The sequence below is a fragment of the Pelophylax lessonae genome (genome assembly GCF_965119305.1).
Source record: "Pelophylax lessonae genome assembly, chromosome: 11".
Taxonomy (NCBI): Eukaryota; Metazoa; Chordata; class Amphibia; order Anura; family Ranidae; genus Pelophylax; species Pelophylax lessonae.
In genome coordinates, this window is record NC_138778.1 from 10767067 (window position 1) to 10790167 (window position 23101).

The 23101-nt window shown below is 46.3% G+C and overlaps 1 protein-coding gene across 3 annotated transcripts in view; it reads left to right on the top strand.

Moving 5' to 3' along the window:
- The window catches only part of GAS7 (growth arrest specific 7), a 240908-nt gene that overhangs the window by 205502 nt on the left and 12305 nt on the right, over positions 1–23101 (top strand). For all 3 annotated transcript variants that reach the window (XM_082272444.1, XM_082272445.1, XM_082272446.1), the window contains 3 exons: positions 12169–12247; positions 14849–14977; positions 17011–17134. In XM_082272444.1, coding sequence (XP_082128570.1) covers positions 12169–12247; positions 14849–14977; positions 17011–17134 — 332 coding nt within the window. The remainder of the gene's footprint in view (positions 1–12168; positions 12248–14848; positions 14978–17010; positions 17135–23101) is intronic.

Here is a 23101-nt window from a genome sequence, read left to right on the forward strand (position 1 = left end):
ATTTGATACCATTGAATGGCCCCCAAGCTCACCTGACCTAAATCCAATAGAACACCTCTGGGACATTATCTTTCGGTCCATCCAACGCCGCCAGGTCGCACCTCAGACTGTTCAGGAGCTCAGTGATGCCCTGGTCCAGATCTGGGAGGAAATACCCCAGGACACCATCCGTCGTCTCATTAGGAGTATGCCCCGATGTTGTCAGGCATGCATACAAGCACATGGGGGCCATACAAACTACTGAGGACCATTCTGAGTTACTGCAATAAAATTTCAGCAAATTGGACTAGCCTACTGCATTCATTTTTCACTTTGATTTTTGGGGTGTCTTTGAATTCATTGAATTCAGCCCTCTGTAGGGTGATAATTTTCACTACCATCAAACAATGTGCCATCCTTTCCTTCCTAACAAATTACCCAGTCCATACCAGTATAGATCCTAACACATTACCCAGTCCATACCAGTATAGATCCTAACACATTACCCAGTCCATACCAGTATAGATCCTAACACATTACCCAGTCCATACCAATATATATCCTAACACATTACCCAGTCCATACCAGTATAGAACCTACCACATTACCCAGTCAATACCAGTATAGATCCTAACACATTACCCAGTCCATACCAGTATAGATCCTAACACATTACCCAGTCCATACCAGTATAGATCCTAACACATTACCCAGTCCATACCAGTATAGATCCTAACACATTACCCAGTCCATACCAGTATAGATCCTAACCAGACTTGTATAAAGTACTCGAAATTTCTACTTGAGTAAAAGTACAAGTGCTCGATCAAAAAGTGACTTGAGTAGAAGTGGAAGTGCTCGCAGAAAAAGTTACTTAAGTAGAAGTACTAAAGTATTCAACATTTTTTTTACTTAAGTATTGCAAGTAGTTTTTTCAAAAAATTTGCTACTTAAGTACTAAAAGTAAAAAGTACCAGTAGTTTTGAAAAAAAAATTCTACTCAAGTACTGAAAGTAGAAGTACAAGTACTGTGTTATGTAGTTATTAAAGAAAGAAGTCAAAAGTTTGAACATCATATTGTTTTTTATTATTTCAAATGATTTATTCAAATGATTAACCTGTGTTTTTTAGCAGTTTCTTGATGCACTTTAAGCGCTGTAGCACCATTTATTTGTTTGTTTCATATTTTCTTTTTATTGGAAAGATTTGGTATAGCAGCTTTTATTATACACAGCCTTTATTTTCGTATGCGCTGATTTACAAATGACATTATACACATTTTTTTGAGCTTTATGAAACCTGCCATCTACTGTTCTGGCAGTGGTAATTTTTTTAAAAGTAACGAGTAACTATGCAGCACAAAAAAAAAATACTTGAGTAGAAGTATTGAAATCATCGAAAAAATGTAGTGAAGTAAAAGTAGAAGTAGGAGAAAAAAATTCTACTCTAGGAAAGTACATATACCGCATTTCGGTACTTAAGTACAGTACTTAAGTAGTTCTACTTCGTTACTATACATCTCTGATCCTAACACATTACCCAGTCCATACCAGTATAGATCCTAACACATTACCCAGTCCATACCAGTATAGATCCTAACACATTACCCAGTCCATACCAGTATAGATCCTCACACATTACCCAGTCCATACCAGTATAGATCCTAACACATTACCCAGTCCATACCAGTATAGATCCTAACACATTACCCAGTCCATACCAGTAAAGATCCTAACACATTACCCAGTCCATACCAGTATAGATCCTAACACATTACCCAGTCCATACCGGTATAGATCCTAACACATTACCCAGTCCATACCAGTATAGATCCTAACACATTACCCAGTCCATACCAGTATAGATCCTAACACATTACCCAGTCCATACCAGTATAGATCCTAACACTTTACCCAGTCCATACCAGTATTGATCCTAACACTTTACCCAGTCCATACCAGTATAGATCCTAACACATTACCCAGTCCATACCAGTATAGATATCCAGCATGAGTATTTTCCTCATTGAGATCGGATGTGTTTTCAAAGCGTTCTTTTCATTTTTTTTGAGCAGTATATTTATCAATGTTAGATAGGGACCTAAAATTGTAAGCTCCTTGATGGCAGGGAATGTACAGTATGTAAAGTGCTGCATAAATCGACAGCACCTGTAATGATGAATAATAGAAGAACTGAATTATATTGAACGCTTGCCATAGTGTCCTATGTGGGATTTCTGTAAACTTGAGCCTACAGTGCCATCCTGTGCTGGAAATGTGTAACTGCAGGACATGAAATTCTGGCAGGATGTTTAATATTATTAAAGAACAAAAAAGTAACAAACTCTGCAGACAGCCGTAATGCATCATAATCTACATGGATCCACAGTGGAGAGCTACATGAAGGAGAAGAGTCTTGCAGCAGCACAGAGAATTTAAGAAGAGTTAGGTCCCATTCATGCCTGTGCAATGTTCATCAGCATGCACAATGTGCCAAAGTAGTTTCTGTACCGTTTGTCTACTGCACGACAAAACACGTGTTCCTGAAAAATGGCAGCGTGCAGTGCATTCGTTGAGCGCATTTCAGGAATGAGTTTCTGCGTGCGTTCTCAGAAGGCAGAAGTGTGAATGAGGCCTCAGAGGAAAAGAGCAGAGTTCTCCAGCAGTGCAGAGTATTTCAGGAGAGGAGAGTTATATAGAAGAATGAGCAGAGTCCTCCAGCAGTGCAGAGTATTTCAGGAGAGGAGAGTTATATAGAAGAATGAGCAGAGTCCTCCAGCAGTGCAGAGTATTTCAGGAGAGGAGAGTTATATAGAAGAATGAGCAGAGTCCTCCAGCAGTGCAGAGTATTTCAGGAGAGGAGAGTTATGGAGGAAGGAGCAGAGTCCTCCAGCGGTGCATAGTATTTCAGGAGAGGAGAGTTATAGAGGAAGGTGTAATAGATCAACTAGCACCCTGACTGGGTACCTCCGTTGACGGATGCTCCTAGTGCTTCCCAAGGACTCCAAGCACTCCACCAGACACCATAACCACCTCGGACCCCACGAACCGCCGCAGTTTGGTTGGGGTCTCACCGTCTCTTACCCACCCTGGACCTACGACAAGGCTCCAGGTTCCAGTTGGCGAACCTCTTTCCCCAGAGAGTGAAGCAGGAACTGGAACAAGCTCTTACAAGAGCTTCGTGATTATTTAAGGGAGTATGAAGAGCATAGCAATCCCTTGTAGCAGATTCCCCCAATAAGAGACAGGACTCTAGATTGAGGGTGAAGTAGAACTCCAGGTTTATTTGTACAGCTGCTCTTTTATACAGTTTTCCCCCACAAGGTTACCACCCAGGTGGACCTTGTGGGGAACAGGACATGAAATTTACAATCCAATAAAAACAGAGTTTTACACTCAGTTACTCCCATACAGTGTACACAATCCCTCCCCTCTGCCTGATTACATTATCATATGCAGATGAAATTGTATACAGAAACAGAATTAACCTGAACTAGATATCTAGCCATCTGGACAGAACAATGTGAGGTCATTAACATTTAACAATAGAACAGGCAGACTTAACACAATCCATATCCCACCTCAATAGATAGACAATAGGACAAGACTGCCAATGACAGTCTGTCCGTCTCCTACATTGAAGTACATGGAATACACATCTACGAATTGCTATGAATATTTAGATGTCACAGACTTCATGGCAACAAGCTATAGGTCTCACAGTGTAAAGTGGGATCAAATCTTCATTTCTCTAGCGCTCATCGACAGACGTAGTCCTCGGTGATACACCACCTTCGGGTTATGTTACCTCCGCAGGAGCAGGACTAGACAGGAAATTAAAAAGCTCTGGCCACACCCTAGGGGCAGTCCCAGAGGGTATATCCTCTCTCTCTCTGCCTCAGCAAATCAGTTATTTTCTGTCTAGTTAGGAGTAAGGACCTAGATACCTTGCTGGGATCTTAGGTCCTGGCAAGAATTTTTTTTTCTAAAAGGATTTTTAGACAGCTTTTTTTCTCCAGTGTTCCTGTGAGATCTTCAAGCAAGAAAGCTGAACTGGGCGACGGGCTGGATGTTGAGATCCGGTGGTCACCCCAGTTCAGCCTACGAGCGCGTGCAGGCCATAGTTCCGCGCTGGGTCGGCCGCGACAAAGTCCCATTAAAAGGACTGAACCCGCGAGTTAAACGTCTCGCTGAAACGCCAAAGACCATGAGTCACGGCGTCCGTATCGGTCGACAGCCCTCCCGCCCCGGTGGAGAGGGGTACTGTCAGGAGTTGGTGCCCGCCTGGTTCCGGTATGGTGAGTAGTATGTTCCCCCTTTTTCCCTGACGGGTTTTGTGGTGAACGCGGGCCCCTCTCTGTATGGTAAGAAAGAGTTCTTTCTATCCTATAACATGTCACAAATCCTCCTACTTTGAGTGTGATTTTATGTGTGCAAAAAGCCAGGAGGCTTGGTTTGGGAGCTAACAATCTATTGTATACATGTTTTAAAGATGTAATCTGTGGCATTCTGGGAATCTTATGGGTTAAGTATAAGCTACCTACCAGTCAGAAGCCACGGACATGTAGACTGCCTTCCAAATCAGATCTCCAGCTATTAGCAGGCCTCCCGAACGGCCATGCGGTCCGCCAGGGCCGGTACCGCCAACCACGCCATATCCCCATGCAGAGAGAGTGTTGTGTGCCCTGCAGCACACCGCTAGTCAGCACAGGCCGCCGCCATTTTTTTTGCTGGATCGCACGAGCCGCCATTTTGGCGTAGCCTCGTGTCTCCAGCATGGGGGCGGCCATGTTTGAGGTGATCCTACACCTCGTGGAGCTTGGGGGAGGCGCCGGAAGGCGTGCAGAGGGGCGGAGCCGCCTCCCTTCTTCCTGGGCAGCCAGCCAAAAGACTTCCTGTTTGTCAAGACAGCGCTGTAAGCTGTTGCAGTTTAACTCTGAGCATCAAGTGGTGAGCCTGGGGGTCTATCTCTCTCTCTCTCGATCGATAGGGATCCCTAGCAGGTAACACTAAGGGGCTTTTTGTGGCGCTGGGGGTCAGAAAAAAAAAAAAAAAAAAGTTTTTTTCTTTTGAATTATATTATCCAGGAAGTAACTGGAGTTATCATGGACCCTGCCACACATATTCCCCCACCTGTTTCCCTCGAGGGGGCCTCGGGACCCGCCGGTGCACAGAGTATAGAATCATTTACAGCAATTTTGGAGTCTATGGTGGCTCGGGTGGAGGCGGCCTGTCAGGGACGGGGGTCAAGGAAGCGACCCCCGCCTACCCCTATACCATCTGACACCTCTGACTCAGATTCAGAGATGGTCACGGCAGTTGCAGGTTCCTCTGCAAGGACTGTTATCCCAGGTAAAGCCCCCTCAGACAGTGAGGAGGACGCTTCTTCTCCTGCTATAATTCAGGAAGAAGCATTGGTGGACGCACTAGTTGTGGCAGTGCAAGAAACCTTAAAACTTGAGGCTTTACCGGCAGAGGCAACTGAAACAGAGAGGCCTTTCGGTACTAATAAGCCCATCAAGATGGCGAAGGCTTTTCCGGTACCTAAATGTTTTGGTAATCAGATTAAAGGAGAATGGGAGCATTCTAAACGTACCTTTACTATTTCCAAGCGTATTGCTAGACGCTATCCGTTTGAGGAATCCATCATTAAGAAATGGACGGTACCACCAGTCGTGGATCCGCCTATTTCCAGGCTGAATAAAGCCACGGTTATTCCAGTGGAGGACACTTCGTCCTTTAAGGATCCGGTGGATCGAAAGATAGAAGCAGAGTCCCGCACTATCTTTTCTCTGATAGGGTCAGCATTTAGACCAGTAATTGTTATTGGTCTAGTTTCCCAGACACTTACGGAATGGGCGAAAATGGTACGCCAAGATCTTAGGGGAAAAGATATTCCCCAGGAGACATCTGATTTGATGGAACAGATCATACAAGGGCTACGGTTTATCTGTGACGCAGCCTTGGACACTACTCCCCTATTAGGGCATGCATCTATGTCAGCAGTGATCCTCAGACGTGTGCTGTGGTTAAAATGCTGGTCAGCTGACCTAGGTTCCAAAAAGACTTTGACCAATCTCCCTTTTCAGGGGAATCGTCTATTTGGGGCCAACCTAGATGAAATCATTAAGGATGCCACTGGGGGCAAGAGCACTTTCTTGCCACAGGCTGCAAAAGCTAAGGGACCTCGCAACAAGCGAGGACCTTTCTTTACCGCCCATAAAGGACGCCCGGCTGGTACTAGCGGGAAAGGCAAGACTCCTCCAGGAGGATTCAAGAAGGGCTGGTCGGACAAGCAGAGGACCAACCCAGCCAAACCCGAAGCAAAGGAGTACACAGCCTGAAGGTGCGCCCCCACCCGGTTTCAGGGTGGGGGGACGTTTTCACCGGTATTCAGGACATTAGATCGAGCATCAACCACTACTACCGGTGCGATTCTTCCCTTCCAACATTTAAGTACCACAGGAAGCGTTAGTTACCGTTCTCTGAATAGATCTTTTCCTTTACCCTTTCCTAAGATTAGTCCCGATACCTCACAGGAATCGGATCTGGTTGACCAGATAGGCCAAGTAGCCTCTAGTCGGGTGACTTCGGTCCCTGAGGTTCAACCAGAAAAGATCACCCTTCCTGATAACTATCAGGTATCTGATAAATGTGTGGGAACAGAAAACGACCAGACTTTCTCGGATGGTCGGGGCCAGATAGCTCTAGGGACGCCTGGTTCAGATCCAATCAGCGCCAGTGGTCCTAGAAATTCTAGGCTGGCCTCCTCAAGCCGGCCTGGCCGACTTGGACATGCTAGTCGCAGACGTTCCGTGGGAACTTCGTCTCAGGGAGTGTCTGTGGTCTCTAGGACCAAGTTACCTTCGTGCTTTACAGTCGCTGGTTTTAATGGCCTGGCCATTGAGACCCAAGTACTGAAGGACAGAGGTTTGTCTACTTCTGTCATTCCTACCCTTATTAAAGCAAGGAAAGCGACTTCCAGCAAAGTCTATTATCACACATGGAAGACTTATATTGCGTGGTGCGAATCTTTAGGATTTCCTCCACGTACCTATTCGGTGTCTCGAATATTGGCCTTTTTGCAACAAGGGGTTGAGCAGAAGCTAGCCTTGAGCACCATCAAGGGTCAAGTTTCAGCATTAGCAATCTTCTTTCAGAAGCCGTTAGCTACCAAATCCTTGGTGCGGAATTTCATCCAGGGGGTGCGGCACCTGGCTCCTCCAGTCCGCGCGCCCTTACCGCCCTGGGATCTTAATTTGGTTTTGTCGGTTCTACAGAAACCTCCTTTTGAAAACATCAGGGAGATTCCCTTGCTTACTTTATCCCAGAAGGTGGTTTTCTTGGTGGCTATTACTTCTGCACGCAGGGTGTCAGAACTGGCTGCATTATCATGCCAGTCCCCATACCTAGTGATTCATAGGGATAAGGTAGTACTTCATCCTAAGCCATCTTTTCTTCCTAAGGTGGTTTCAGATTTTCATCTGAATGAAGATATTGTACTACCTTCCTTGTGTCCTCAGCCCAAGCATCATCGGGAACATGCGTTGCATTCCTTAGATGTGGTTCGGGCAATCAGGGTATACCTGAAAGCTACGGAATCATTCCGTAAGACGGATTCACTTTTTGTGATCACGGATGGCCCCAGAAAGGGTTTGCCTGCATCTGCCGCGACCATTGCCAAATGGATTAGACAAACGGTGGTACAGGCTTATTCTATTAAGGGTCAGAGTCCTCCGTTCCCTGTTAGGGCGCACTCCACTCGAGCGCTCAGTACTTCCTGGGCCTTTCGCCATCAGGCGTCAGTGGTCCAGGTATGTAAGGCGGCCACCTGGTCGTCGGTACATACCTTTACAAAATTCTATAAAATTGATGTGACGGCATCGGCAGATGCCTCATTTGGCCGCAAGGTTTTGCAGGCCGCAATTTGAGGAGACCGGTGGTCTACCTCGAGGGTTTTTTTCTGTTTGAAAATTTTTTTTGTTGAGTCTCATCATTAAGGATGAGCATTGTAAACTTCTAGTTGGCACCGGTTGGGCCTTCTAGATTGGGATTTGATTTCCATTTTCCCACCCCTCAGTTGTGATACTGCTCTGGGACGTCCCGAAGGTGGTGTATCACCGAGGACTACGTCTGTCAATGAGCGCTAGAGAAAAATGGATTTTTGTAAAATCTTACCGTAAAATCCTTTTCTCTTAGCTCATCGACAGACGTAGTCCCCGCCCCTCTGTTTTGGAGTTGGGTTGGGTTTAATTCTCTAAGCACTGCTTTTTCACATAACTGATTTGCTGAGGCAGAGAGAGAGAGGATATACCCTCTGGGACTGCCCCTAGGGTGTGGCCAGAGCTTTTTAATTTCCTGTCTAGTCCTGCTCCTGCGGAGGTAACATAACCCGAAGGTGGTGTATCACCGAGGACTACGTCTGTCGATGAGCTAAGAGAAAAGGATTTTACGGTAAGATTTTACAAAAATACATTTTTTTCTTGAGAGATATTGTTGATAAATATTACTTTCCCATTTGAAGTTATGCAAACCATTTTCTTAGTGCCCCTTAACCACTTTACCACTGGAGGATTTTGCTGTCTTACGTCTGGGCCACTTTTTGCGATTCGGCGCTGTGCGACTTTAACTGACAATTGCGCGGTCGTGCGACGCCCTACCCAAACAAAATTTACGTCCTTTTTTTCCCACAAACAGAGCTTTTCTTTTGGTGGTATTTGATCACCTGTGCAATTTTTACTTTTTGCGCTATCAAAAAACAAAAAAACAAAAAAAGAGCCTAAATTTTGAAAAAACAACAATATTTTTCACATTTTTTTATATGAAATTCCCCCCAAAAAAATGTAAAAATCGAAATTTTTTTAAATTTTTGGCCAATTTGTTTTCTGCTACATATGTTTGGTAAAAAAATTCACAATAAGCGTATTTTGATTGGTTTGCGCAAAAGTTATTGCGTTTACTAACAAAGGGAAAGATTTCTGTAATTTTTGGTGTTTTTTTTTTTTTTAACGCGTAATGGCGGCGATCTGCAATTTTTTTTTGCGGGACTGCGACATTGCGGCGGACAGATCGGACCCTTGACTGACATTTTTGACACTTTTGGGGGTACCAGTGACATTACTGCAGTAATTAGTGCTATATATATATATATATATATATATATATATATATGCACTGTTACTGTAAAAATGACACTGACAGGGAAGGGGTTAATTTTATTGGAGAGGGAGGGGTTAATGTATGCCTGGTGCTTACCGACGTGTGGGGGGGGAGGTGACTATGTGACACAAGGACAGATCCAGGGTTCAGCTATGCTGAACCCTGCAATCTGACCCTGCCTGTCACTTGGGAGATCCGCCCGCTTGTGTTTACACAAGCAGGCGGATCTCCACACTAGATCCCCGACGATCGGGGAAGAGCAGCGGCGATCGCCGCTGCTCCTCCCCTGGCCCGACTCCCGCTGTGACTGAATACAGCGGGAGCGAGCCTCCGGCGGCGCGCGCGCCCCGCCGAGAAAGCGGAGTGTCTGACAACGTAGGTCTACGTCGTTAAACGATAACGAGCCATTTTGCCGCAGTAGTACTACGGTACTCAGTGGTAAAGTGGTTAAGTATCTGTCTTTCACTCCCAGGGATGGTGAGTACCGTCACAGATGGAAAAAAGGGTTTTTGTCCGTCTGGATTTCACGGACAGGATCGGATTGGATAGCAGCGGGTGTCAGAGTACATGTCACTGCTGACACTTGTTGCTCCATAGGGATGCATGGAGCATCCGATCCGGTCCGCCTGAAAAACTAACAGGGACCGGATCTGAAAGCCCGTGTGAAAGGGACCTGAGGCTGATGGAATCTTTATTTGATGCGCAGACACGGTTGCGGTTTTCCTCTTCCCTGTACGTTTGGTTTTATTGCAGAAGATAAAATGTGTTCTCCTCGGATTCGTCTTGTTAAATATTTGCCGCAGTTTATTCCGGGGGGCAGATTTGTGGAGCGCTTCGTACAAGATGTAATGTATTACAGTTTCCATATTAATCGTCTATAATTCAGCTAAATGAGATTTCCATCCAAATACTAAATAAAATATATTACGAATGCGGCAGATTAGGAGCTCAGACATCCGCGTGAATATTCAGCGAACGATTGTGCGCCGCCGACTCGTGCTCATAAAACAACTTCCTGACACCATCAATCCTGAAAAGTAAATGTCAGCGGCGCAAGGAATGCGGACAGATTCCGAAATGATTCTTCACAATACGAGAAATGTTTTCTGGGTTTTATTTCCTTTTGACTTTGTTACATATTAGAGAACTGAAGGGCTCGGCGCTTATAATTAAACTTCCCAACTATTCATCATAAAGCCAATCTTCTGTTTCCTTTTCTACATGCGCAAAAACTAAACGATAATCCTTTATAAAGGAATTGTATAAATAAACAAAACCAATCAAATAAATCAAATCAATAAAATAAACAAATGATACAATCCTGCATTATTCGCTATTATGCGTCTAATCCGTAAACAGAACAATTGCAGCCTCAAATCTTTCACCGCTCTGCGCAATATCCAACAGGGAGGTAACCCATTAACCACTTCAGCCCCGGAAGGTTTTACCCCCTTAATGACCAGGCCATTTTATGCGATTCGGCACTGCATTACTTTAACGGAAAATTGCGCGGTTGTGCGACGCTATACCCAAATACAATTGATGTCCTTTTTTCCCCCACAAATAGAACTTTCTTTTGGTGGTATTTGATTCAGATTTTGCGCTATAAACAAAAAAAGAGCGACAATTTTGAGAAAAAAAAAAAAAAACGCCATATTTTTTACTTTCTGCTATAAAACATTCCCAATAAAAAAAAAATAAAAAAATGTGTTTTTTTTTTTATCAGTTTAGGCCAATTTGTATTCTGCTACATATTTTTGGTAAAAAGAAAATCCCAAAAAGCATGTTTTAATTGGTTTGAGCCAAAGTTATAGTGTTTACAAACAACGGGATTGATTTTTGGGCTTTTTATTTATTTATTTATTTATTTTTTATTAGTAATGGCAGCGATCTGTGATTTTTAGCGGGACTGCGACATTGCAGCGGACAGATCGGACCCCCTAACTGGCATTTTTGACACTTTTTTGGGACCAGTGACATTACTACAGTAATCATAATCAGTGCTAAATAATATGCACTGTCACTGTATAAATGACACTGGCAGGGAAGGGGTTAATACTGGGGGTGATCAAAGGGGTTAAATGTATGCTTGGTTCCTCTGTATGCTGCCCCCACCCCTCCTCCTATCCAGTTCACTTGTATTCTGCTGTCTCTGGGCCCCTGTGTGCTCCCCTGGTCCCCCCCCCCCACCCCACTGTGCTCCCTCCCCTCTCCTGCCGGCTGCTGCAGGGGATGTGTCGCAATAGAGAACCAGGAAGGGGTCGGTAAATATGTAATTTACCAGCGCCTTCCTTTTCTGAATGGACAGAGTCATAGTCAGTGACATTGAAAAAAAATAAAATAAAATGATAAAAAATAATACAATTAAAATACCAAAAAATAAAAACTACTGACACCAGTGGGTGAACTTCCAGGATCGCAAAGGTCACACTTGCAACCGGGCCCTGGCATTCCACCACTATGGGGAGGCCCCAAAATGGCAGGAAGGGGGCCCACTGCAGAACTTGTGAAAGGGTCCCGCTGCGGGACTGTAACAAAGGGCCTCGCAATGAGAGTAAAAGGCCCCAGGATCAGTGGGAGGAGCCCCAGGCTTGAAGGGAAGGGCCCGGCCAGGGGACAGGAGGGCCTTTTATGGTTTCTTGCACCGGGGCCCTGAAGGTTCTAGTTACGCCTCTGATCACAACCATCAGTGGAATGTTGTATGCCCCTCTATGGACCTTGGGACTGTCTCTCCTCAACTCCAGACCAACCACATAAATTCTTATGGACAAATGTATAAAGGGAAAGAGACGCTCCAATAGTGTGTAATCATTTACTAATTTATTAAAACAATTAAAAGTTGCACTTACATCCAATAAGAGCTATAAACGCCAATTGTACAGTCTTTCTTGCAAAACAATACACCCGTGCTCTTGGGATCAGAGTAAAGGCGATGACATTAGCAGCGCTCCACCTTATGTTGGTGATGACGATGATGTCATATATAAGGAGATAAAGGAATAAATGCCATATGTTGTCTGTTTTTCGGCAGGACGCTGGGCGAGGCCTGGGCGCAACTGAAGAAGAGTCTGGCGGATGAGGCTGAAGTCCATCTGAAGTTCTCCTCCAAGGTAAATGCCGCAACATTGTTTTCCCACAGATTTCATTGATCTGATACAATGTTAAAGTGACAATAACAATGTATATAATAAATACCGCAGGGGGCGGGCACAAAGTGTCATGTGACAGAAGAGAAGACTTTGTCATTGATCATTTCCATAATCTCCAAATTCCCTCATTTATATCATTTTGGGGGGATTTCTGGGCCTCTGTCTAGATTGAATTCTTCAATCTTCTCCGGATTGCTGAAATCAATGGCTTGTAACCGTCAGGTTTGCGCACACTAAGGCTACGTTCACATGTCAGCGTAGCGATCGCGGGGAGAATCACCGCGATTCTGCCCGCGATCCGGAAATCATTGCAAATCGCGGGACGCTTGTGCGTTGCCCGTGATTTGCAATAGCACCCCAAACGCTGTGCGAGGTTGCCGCGATTTCCGCCTGCCGAATCGCGGTAACATCGTGCAAAAAAAATTGTGGGACGCATGACGCCCCAAAGAAGCGATTGTACCTTTTTTGGGCGTCATGCGTTCCGCAATTTTTTTTCTGTGATGTTACTGCGATTCTGCAGGCCGAAATCGCGGCAACATCGCACAGCGTTTGGGGTGCTATTGCAAATACGGGCAACGCACAGGCGTCCCGCGATTTGCAATTATTTCCGGATCGCGGGCAGAATCGCGGTGATGCTGCCCGTGATCGCTACACCGACATGTGAACGTAGCCTAAGAGCCAATGTTCACTGCACTCGGCAATGAAGAAGCGGTGGAGATTGTGGCTCTGACTTGGGCTCCACTGATACTGATAGTACTCCAAGGTCACCCACTTTGGATGGGTGCGACTTGGATGTGGCTTGTTCTTGTTCTGCAAAGTCAGCCCCACTGTCGCATGTAAAATATTCAGGTACGGTTTTCATGCAACTTTTGAGGGTTAGCATTGAAGTCTATGGCTCTCAAGTTGCATGAAAGAGGGACCGAAGTAGTCCATGAACATTGTTGAAGCCGTGGCGATTTTAAGTTGCACATACAGGTGCAAATCATAAAATTTAAATATCAAAAAGTTAATTTAATTTCAGTAATTCAATTCAAAAAGTGAAACTCATATATTTTATATAGATGTGTTACACACAGAGTGATATATTTCAAGCATTTCTTTAAATTTTGATGATTATGGCTTACAGCGAGTGACACCCCAAAATTCAGTATCTCCGAAAATTAGAAAATTACATAAGACCAATAAAAAAAGGATATTTAATACAGAAATGTTGTCTTAGTGAAAAGTCTGTCCATGTACAGTATAGGATGCACTCAATACTTGGTCGGGGCTCCTTTTGCATGAATTACTGCCTCAATTTGGCGTGGCATGGAGGCGATCAGCCTGTGGCACTACAGAGGTGCTATGGAAGCCCAGGTTGCTTTGATAGCGGCCTTCAGCTCATCTGCATTGTTGGGTCTGGTGTCTCTCATCTTCCTCTTCACAATACCCCACAGATTCTCTATGGGGTTTAGGTCAGGCAGGTTTGCTGGCCAATCAAGCACAGTGATCCCATGATCATGTGACCAGGTATAGGTAGGTTTGGCAGTGTGGGCGGTGCCAAGTCCTGCTGGAAAATGAAATCAGCATCTCCATAAAGCTGGTCAGCAGAGGGAAGCATGAAGAGCTCTAGAATTTCCTGGTAGAGGGCTGTGCTGACTTTGGACTTGATAAAACACAGTGGACCAACACCAGATGACATGGCTCCCCAAATCATCGCTGAGTGTGGAAACTTCACACTGGACCTCATGCAACTTGGATTCTGTACCTCTCCTCCTCCAGACTCTGAGACCTTCATTTCCAAATTAAATGCAAAACTTTCCCCAATCAGTGATGGTGGGTTCCCCTATGGGCTGAGGTTTATTATAATGGTACACGTCCCCTTAAAGCAGTTGTAAACCCTTCCATATACCCAGTGAAAAACAAGTCCTCCTACATAAGTTGTACCTGTTTATATGCAGTCTTCTCTTCTCTACATCCATTCAAACTACAGAATTTATAAAACTTGTCTGAGTTGTCAGCAAAAAAGGGGGCAGAGAGCTGAAACAACACACTGCAGAGCTCAATGAGGAGAGATATGACAGCTGATTGGAGGGAAGGAACACATCCTCCTTCCCACAGCTCACAGGAACAGAGCTGAGGCTGTCAATCACAGGCTGTGTGATGGAGATCCCTCCCCTGTCACCTTTTTTCTCTTGGTGTCAGGAAAACGTTTCATAAGTGACTCATGCTGATAGCAGAGGAAGGAGGCGGCACACAGAAATTACACTTAGTGCTCTTCATTGAGACAAGTACACAATATAGAGGGATATGCTTTGTTCATATTTCATGTCTGTCTGAGGTTTACAACCACTTAAAAAAGAAAAAAAAGTTATATATATATATATATATATATATATATATATATATATATAAGTTATATTTAAAGGGACCCACTGATAGAGGGGGCTCCGCCTCCTCCCATGCGGAGCCCATCTGGGTTCAATGGGAGTCCTCCTGATATGGAGGCTCTCGGCGTTCCTGGTTGGAGCTCCTCTATGAATGGTGAACGCGCAGTAGGTGAGATCTCCCTCCTCCCTCCAGTTACAGAGTGAAGTGGAGAAACCATTACTGAACTTCCGAGAAAACTTCAAGAAGGACATGAAGAAGTTCGACCATCACATCGCCGACCTACGGAAACAGCTGGGCAGCCGATACGGAGCCGTAGAAAAGGTGGGTAAGGGGCTCTGTGATTGGTCAGTGCTGTTACCCAAATATAATGAATGCTCTGTGATTGGTCAGTGCTGTTACCCAGATATAATGAATGCTCTCTGATTGGTCAGTGCTGTTACCCAGATGTAATGAATGCTCTCTGATTGGTCAGTGCTGTTACCCAGATATAATGAATGCTCTTTGATTGGTCAGTGCTGCTACCCAGATATAATGAATGCTCTGTGATTAGTCAGTGCTGTTACCCAGATATAATGAATGCTCTGTGATTGGTCAGTGCTGTTACCCAGATATAATGAATGCTCTGCGATTGGTCAGTGCTGTTACCCAGATATAATGAATGCTCTGTGATTGGTCAGTGCTGTTACCCAGATATAATGAATGCTCTGTGATTGGTCAGTGCTGTTACCCAGATATAATGAATGCTCTGTGGTTGGTCAGTGCTGTTACCCAGATATAATGAATGCTCTGTGATTGGTCAGTGCTGTTACCTTACCCAGATATAATGAATGCTCTGTGATTGGTCATTGTTATTGCTCTGAGATCATGAATGCTTTTGTGATTGGTTATTGCTGTTACCCAGGTATAATGGATGCTCTGTGATTGGTCTTTTTATTGGCCTGATAGTATGAATGCTTTGTGATTGGTTATTGCTATTACCTGGGTATAATAAATGTTCTGTGATTGGTCATTGCTATTATCCAAGTGTAATGAAAGCTCTTTGATTGAGCGTTGCTGTTACCTGGGTATAATTATTGTACTGTAATTGGATATTTTTATTACCCAGGTATAATGAATTGTCAATGATTGGTTGCTGCTATTACGCAGATATAATGAATGCTCTGTGATTGGTCATTTTTATTACCCAGGTATAATAAATGCTTTGTAAATTGTTCGTTATTTTTACTGGTATAATGAATCTGCTGCGATTGGTCATTCTTTTTACCTGGGTTTAATAAAAGCTCTGTGATTGGTCATTGCTGTTAACTGGGTAAAAAAAATATTCATGGTGTTTGGTCATTGTTTTTACTTGAGTGTAATCAATGTGTTGGTCATAGCTAATACTCTATTACAGTGGTCTCCAAACTGTGGCCCGGGGGCCGCATGTGGCCCTTTGCTTGCCTCTGGCCCTTGAGGTATAATTGCTGCTGCTGACACAGATGAAGAGGAATTATTCCTCTCACTGACACCAATGATGGGGCACTATTCCTTCCACTGACACCAATGATGGGGCACTATTCCTCCCACTGACAGCAATGATGGGGCACTATTCCTCCTACTGATACCAATGATGGGGCACTATTCCTCCCACTGATACCAATGATGGGGCACTATACCTCCTATTGACACCAATGATGGGGCACTATTCCTCCCACTTATACCAATGATGGGGCACTATTCCTCCCACTGACACCAATGATATGGCACTATTCCTCCCACTGACACCAATAATGGGGCACTTTTCCTCCCACTGACACCAATGATGGGGCACTATTCCTCCCACTGACACCAATGATGGGGCACTTTTCCTCCCACTGACACCAATGATGGGGCTCTATTCCTTTCACTGACACCAATGATGGGGCACTATTCCTCCCACTGACACCAATGATGGGGCACTATTCCTCCCACTGATACCAATGATGGGGCATTTTCTCCCCTAATGCCAAAGATTGGGCATTGCTTACTCCCACTGGGAACAGTCCAGCCCCCCCCCCCCCCCCTACAGTCTGAAGGACAGTAAACTAGCCCTTTGTTTAGAAAGTTTGGAGACCCCTGACCTAGTATAATAAATGTTCTGTGGTTGGTCATTATTACCACCTAGGTTTATGAATGCATGAATGGTCATTATTATTACCTGGATTGAATGAATGCACTGTGATTGATAATTGTTATTACCCGGGTTATAATAAATGCACTGCGATTGGTAGTTATTACCCGGGTATAATAAATGCGCAAAATGTCCTGTGACCCCCCCCCACCCACTTAGTTTCCTCCTCCCTCTATTTATCCCTCCTGTATTTTTCCCCCAACAGGCCCGCAAGGCTCTCGCTGAAAGACAAAAAGATCTGGAAGTGAAAACACAACAACTAGAAATTAAACTGAGCAACAAGACGGAGGAGGACATCAAGAAGGCGCGACGGAAGTCCACACAGGCAGGTAAGAATCCTTTATATCGCCGACCTATACCGGAGCGCAGGGATAGTCTGGATCTCTCACTGGAGAGTTTTATTGGCCGGGAGGTTTTTATTTTTATTTTGTTTTGGGATTCTTTTTCTTCTGTTTTGTGTTTTGGTTTACTTTTTGTTGTTTTGTAAACATGTCATATTTCTTCTGGATGGAAATCGGAGAAATAGGAGATTCTTCCCTTTTCCTGTACGGCAGGCATCACTAAATGGCGGACCGCGGTCCGGATCCGGACCCAGTTGTCTCATCTGGACCCCTGTGGTCCCACCTTTTTAGAGTCGTTCTGCCCACAGCCATTTTCACAGAGCCAACAGCTGGAGGCAGGACAGCTATAGACAGAGGGCAAGGGCTACCCAAGTTAACATGCGATCCGGACCTCTGCTGGAAGAATATTTTACTGACTGGACCTTTGTAAATTTTAATTCAATACCCTTGCTGTATGGGATGTGCCTAGGAAATGGAAATATACAAAGTATCTGCCAGAGAAACATTGCATGGCAGTATATGTATGATTGGTTGCTCCACCCCCATGGTAGCCTACATAGAGTTGGTTGCTCCACCACAAAGGTGTTCTACATTTGGTTGATTGCTCCACCCCCATGGCAGTGTACTTACAGTTGGTTATTCTACCCTCATGGCAGTGTACATATGGTTGGTTGCTCTGCGCCCATGCCAGTCTACATATGATTAATTGCTCCACCCCCATGGTATTGTGGATATGGTTGGTTACATTATCCCCATGGCAGTGTATATATGGTTGGTGGCTCCAACCCCATGGCAGTATACATACAATTGGTTATTCTTCCTCCATGGCAGTATACATATGGTTGGTCACTATACGCCTATAGCAGCCTATATCCAATTAGTTGTTCCACACCCATGGTATTGTAGATATGGTTGGTTGCTCTATCCCCATGACAGTGTACATATGATCAGAAGCTCCACCCCCATGGCAGTATACATCTGATTGGAAGCTCCACCCCCATGGCAGTATACATCTGATTGGAAGCTCCACCCCCATGGCAGTATACATCTGATTGGTTGCTCCACCCCCATGGCAGTATACATCTGATTGGTTGCTCCACCCCCATGGCAGTATACATCTGATTGGTTGCGTCTCTCCCATGGCAGTATACATATGATTGGTTACTCTATCCCCATGCCAATGTACATATGACTGTTTGCTCCACCCCCATGGTATTGTAGATATGGTTGGTTGCTCTGTCCCCATGGCAGAGTACATGATGTGATTGGTTGCTCCACCACCATGGCAGTATACATATTATTGGTTACTCTATCCCCATGGCAGTGTACATATGATTGGAAGCTCCACCCCCATGGCAGTGTACATAAGATTGGTTGCTCCACCCACATAGCATTGTAGATATCGTTGGTTGCTCTATCCCCATGGCAGTGAACATATGTTTGGTTTTTCCACCCCCATGGCAGTGTACATACATATGGTTGTTTGCTTCGCCCTCATGACAGCAGACGTATGGTTGGTTGTTTCAATCTATGACCGCACATATATTTTTGGATGCTCCTCCCCCAAGGCAGCATAGATATATCTGCCCAATGGTAAAATACATATGGTTGGTTTCTCCACTCCATGGTCATGTACAAATGGTTGGTTGTTGTTCCGCCCCATGGTAGTGTACAAATCGAGTTGCTCTGGCCCATTGCAGCTTTTATTTGGTTGCCCCACTACAAAGGCAGCATACATAAGGTTGTTTTATTGTGCATATATGGTTGTCTGCCAAACCCCCCCCCCCCCCCCCATGGCCTTGTACATTTAGTTGGATTCTCCACCCAATAGCAGCATAGATATTGTGGCTTCCTTTGTCTACTTGGTAGCATACATATGGTCGGTTGCTTGGCCAATGGCACCATAGAAATGGTTGGTTGCTCAACAACCCCAAAAATTGTAACTGGAATATCGACTTCTTAGTAATTTTAGGTAAAATTATGTTTTTTTTTCCATTGGCCCCTCCCTTTCCCCCAGCTCCTCCCCTTAGAGAAGTGATTGGAGGAAGTTTTATCCACCGCCCCTACAGAATCCTCCCCAATTTTAGAAGAACTCCACCTGATGTCACCAGTGCCTCTAACTGCCGGGTGCATATGAAGAAATTTAAATAGTTGTGGGCGGAGTTTCTAACCAAATTCTAACCAGGAAAACATAAAGAAGATTGACGAGTTGTGTGATTGTCTGAGTTGTATGCAGACACAAAGTTTGTCAGGGTATCAGGCGATTGTGCCTTACCTACTCCCCAATTGCAGCAAAAATAGAGAAGCTGCACAAATGACTTTCATAGAAGAAATTCTGACGGAAAATCAGATTTTAATGCGGCGCGGTCTTCTCTCCGCCACAAAAGTGTGGTAATACCCGAGCTGTATAAAGACAAAGTTGTCAGAGAGGTTCCTAGACGGATTTCTGGGTGACCTTCCTGCAGTTCTTCCTTCCTTCTCTCCACACTGGCTTTGATGTACGCTCGGCGGCGATATAACGAGCTCAGAGCCGCCATCTTGTCCCGCTGCTTTCCGTCTTACTGTAAGCGATCTCCTGGCAGGAAGTCGATATCTAATTCTCTGTGAAGCGTCTCTGGCGATGATTGGGAGTAATGGATTGTCTGCTGGGGATTCGGGTGCTCCCATCGCCGCCTGTCGGACGTAATGAAATATTCTGCTTTAACGCTTCTTGAATCAGCGATGGGCGTCCATCAAAGAGTGTGGAAGCGTTGATCGGGGCCCGAGCTCGCTGACGCCTCTGTGTGATCAGTGCAATAATTCTCCCTTATTTATGGTCAATATCTCGCTGCTCCTTATTTTTTTCCTAATGCAGTTTTTTTTAACTTTGTATCCAGAAGGTCTATTACAATCAGTATCTATAAGCAGGCAGGAGGGACATTGTGGGAGGTTGGAGGCACTGTGGGACACTGTTGGAGGTTGGAAGGCTGGAGACTCTGCAGCAGGCAGGGGGCACTGTGGTAAGTTAGGGGGAACTGCGGCATACTGTTGGAGGCTAGGATCACTATGGAGGGCTGGTGGTTCTGCAGCAGGCAGTGGGACACTGATGGAGGTTGGGGGCACTATGGAAGGCTGGAGGCTCTGAAGCAGGCAGGGCGGCACTGTGGTAGGTTGGGGGGAACTGTGGCATACTGTTGGAGACTGGGGGCACTATGGAGAGCTGGAAGATTTGCAGCAGGCAGGGGGCACTGTGGTAGGTTGGAGGCACTGTGGGACACTGATGGAGGTTGGGTGGCACTATGGAGGGCTCGAAGATCTGCAGCAGGCAAGGGAGCACTGTTGTAGTTTGGGGGAAACTGCACCATACTATTGGAGGTTGGGGGCACTATGGAGGGCTAGTGGTTCTGCAGCAGGAGGGGGGCACTGTGGCAAGTTGGGGAGGGGACTGTGATTTACTGTTGAAAGTTAGGGGCACTAGGGCTGGTGGTTCTGCAGCAGGCGGGGGGAGGCACTGTGGGAAGTTGGGGGGAACTGCGGCATACTGTCGTAGGCTTGGGGCACTATGGAGGGCTGGGGGCTCTGCAGTAGGCAGGGGGGCACTGTAGTAGCTTGGGGGGAACTGCAGCATACTGTTGGAGGCTAGGGGCACTATGGAGGGCTGGTGGTTCTGCAGCAGGTTAGGGGGCACTGTGGTAGCTTGGGGGGGAACTGTAGCATACTGTTGGAAGCAGGGGGCACTATGGAGGGCTGGTGGTTCTGCAGCAGGAGGGGGCACTGTGGGAAGTTGGGGATGGGACTGTGACTTACTGTTGGAATCTAGGGGCACTATGGAGGGCTGGTGGTTCTGCAGCAGGCGGGGGGGGGGGGGCACTGCGGAAGTTGGGGGAAACTGCAGCATACTGTTGTAGGCTTGGGACACTATGGAGGGCTGGAGGCTCTGCAGCAGGCAGGGGGGCACTGTAGTAGCTTGGGGGAAGTGCAGCATACTGTTGGAGGCTGGGGGAACTATGGAGGGCTAAAACAGGTGGGGGGCACTGTGGAAGGTTGGAGGCACTGTGGGACACTGATGGATGTTGGGGGCACTATGGAGGGCTGGAGGCTCTGCAGCAGGCAGGGGACACGGTGGTAGGTTGGGGGAACTGCGGCATACTATTGGAGGCTAGGGGCATTATGAAGGGCTGGTTGTTCTGCAGCAGGCGGGGGAGGGGGGGTGCACTAGGGAAGGTTGGAGGCACTGTGGGACACTGTTGGAGTTTGGGGGCACTATGGAGGGCTCGAGGCTCTGCAGCAAGCAGGGTGCACGGCGTTAGGTTGGGGGAACAGCGGCATACTGTTGGAGGCTAGGGGCATTATGGAGGGCTGGTGGTTCTGCAGCGGGGGGGAGGGGGGCACTATGGAAGGTTGAAGGTGCTGTGGGACACTGTTGGAGGTTGGGGGCACTATGGAGGGCTGGTGGCTCTGCAGCAGGCAGAAAGGCACTGTGGTAGGTTGGGGGGACTGCGACATACTGTTGGAGGCTAGGGGCATTATGGAGGGCTGGTGGTTCTGCAGAGGGGGGGGGGGGCACTATGGAAGGTTGGAGGCGCTGTGGGACACTGTTGGAGGTTGGGGGCAATATGGAGGGCTCGAGGCTCTGCAGCAGGCAGGGGGCACAGTATTAGGTTGGGGGAACTGCGGCATACTGTTGGAGGCTAGGGCAAATATGAAGGGCTGGTGGTTCTGCAGCAGGCGGGGGAGGGGGGTGGGGGGGGCACTAGGGAAGGTTGGAGGCGCTTTGGGACACTGTTGGATGTTGGAGGTTGGGGGCACTATGGAGCGCTGGTGGCTCAGCTGCAGGGAAGTGTGGGAGGTTGAGTGGTACTGTAGAGGTTGAGATCTCTTTGGGTTCCTGGGGGTACTGTGGGCCACTATGGTATCTGGGGGACATTGTAGGAGAATAAGGGATCTGTAGCTGGCTGGAGGCTTGGAAGAGGGGTGTAGCCATATTGGGTCAGTGATGTCATGAACATTATCGCAGCATCTTTCTGGGTTCAGACCAAACCAAAGCTCATCCCTAATCTAGAGGTCTTGCAGTATTTCAGGGTCAGACTCTTGGCTCTGTTTAGGAGGTGAGGGTGTCATTGATTTCCTATGGTTTTGGGCAGACATGGGCGTATTGTGGAATAATTTTACACATCCCAATTCATGCCGCAGCAGAGAAGGGAAGACCTGAGGAGGAGAGGCCACACACAAGTAGAGAGATTCATATCCTCAAATGGGTAGAATGTAACGTGTAAGAATAGGTCAGCCTTTTTCTGAATCAGAACCATCATCCTTCACTGATGAAAGCCAGTAGCAGAGGCGTAACTAGAACCTTCAGGGCCATGGTGCAAGAAACCATGAAGGGCCCCCATGGACCCCTGGCCGGGGTCCTTCCTTTCAAGCCTGGGGCTCTTCCCACTGATCTTGGGGCCCTTTACTCTCATTGCGGGCCCCTTTCACAAGTTCTGCAGTGGGCCCCCTTCCTGCCATCTTGGGGCCTCCCCACGGTGGTGGAATGCCAGGGTCCGGTTGCAAGTGTGACCTTTGCGATCCTGGAAGTTCACCCTCTGGTTTCAGTCGTTTTTATTTTTTGGTATTTTAATTGTATTATTTTTTATCATTTTATATAATTTTTTTACAATGTCACTGACTATGACTCTGTCCATTCAGATAAGGAAGGAGCTGGTAAATTACATATTTATCGACCCCTTCCTAGATTTCTATTGTGACACATCCCCTGCAGCAGATGGCAGGAGAGGGAAGGGGGGCACAGTGGGGGGGGGGGGGGGGGGAGCACACAGGGGCCCAGAGACAGCAGAACACAAGTGGATAGGAGGAGTGGTGGGGGCAGCATACAGAGGAACCAATCTCCTCCATTTTCCTCCTGCAGCTACAGGAGGGAAAAGGAGGACAGTGATTTCTCTACATGCTACTCCTATCCAAGTGTACAGGGGA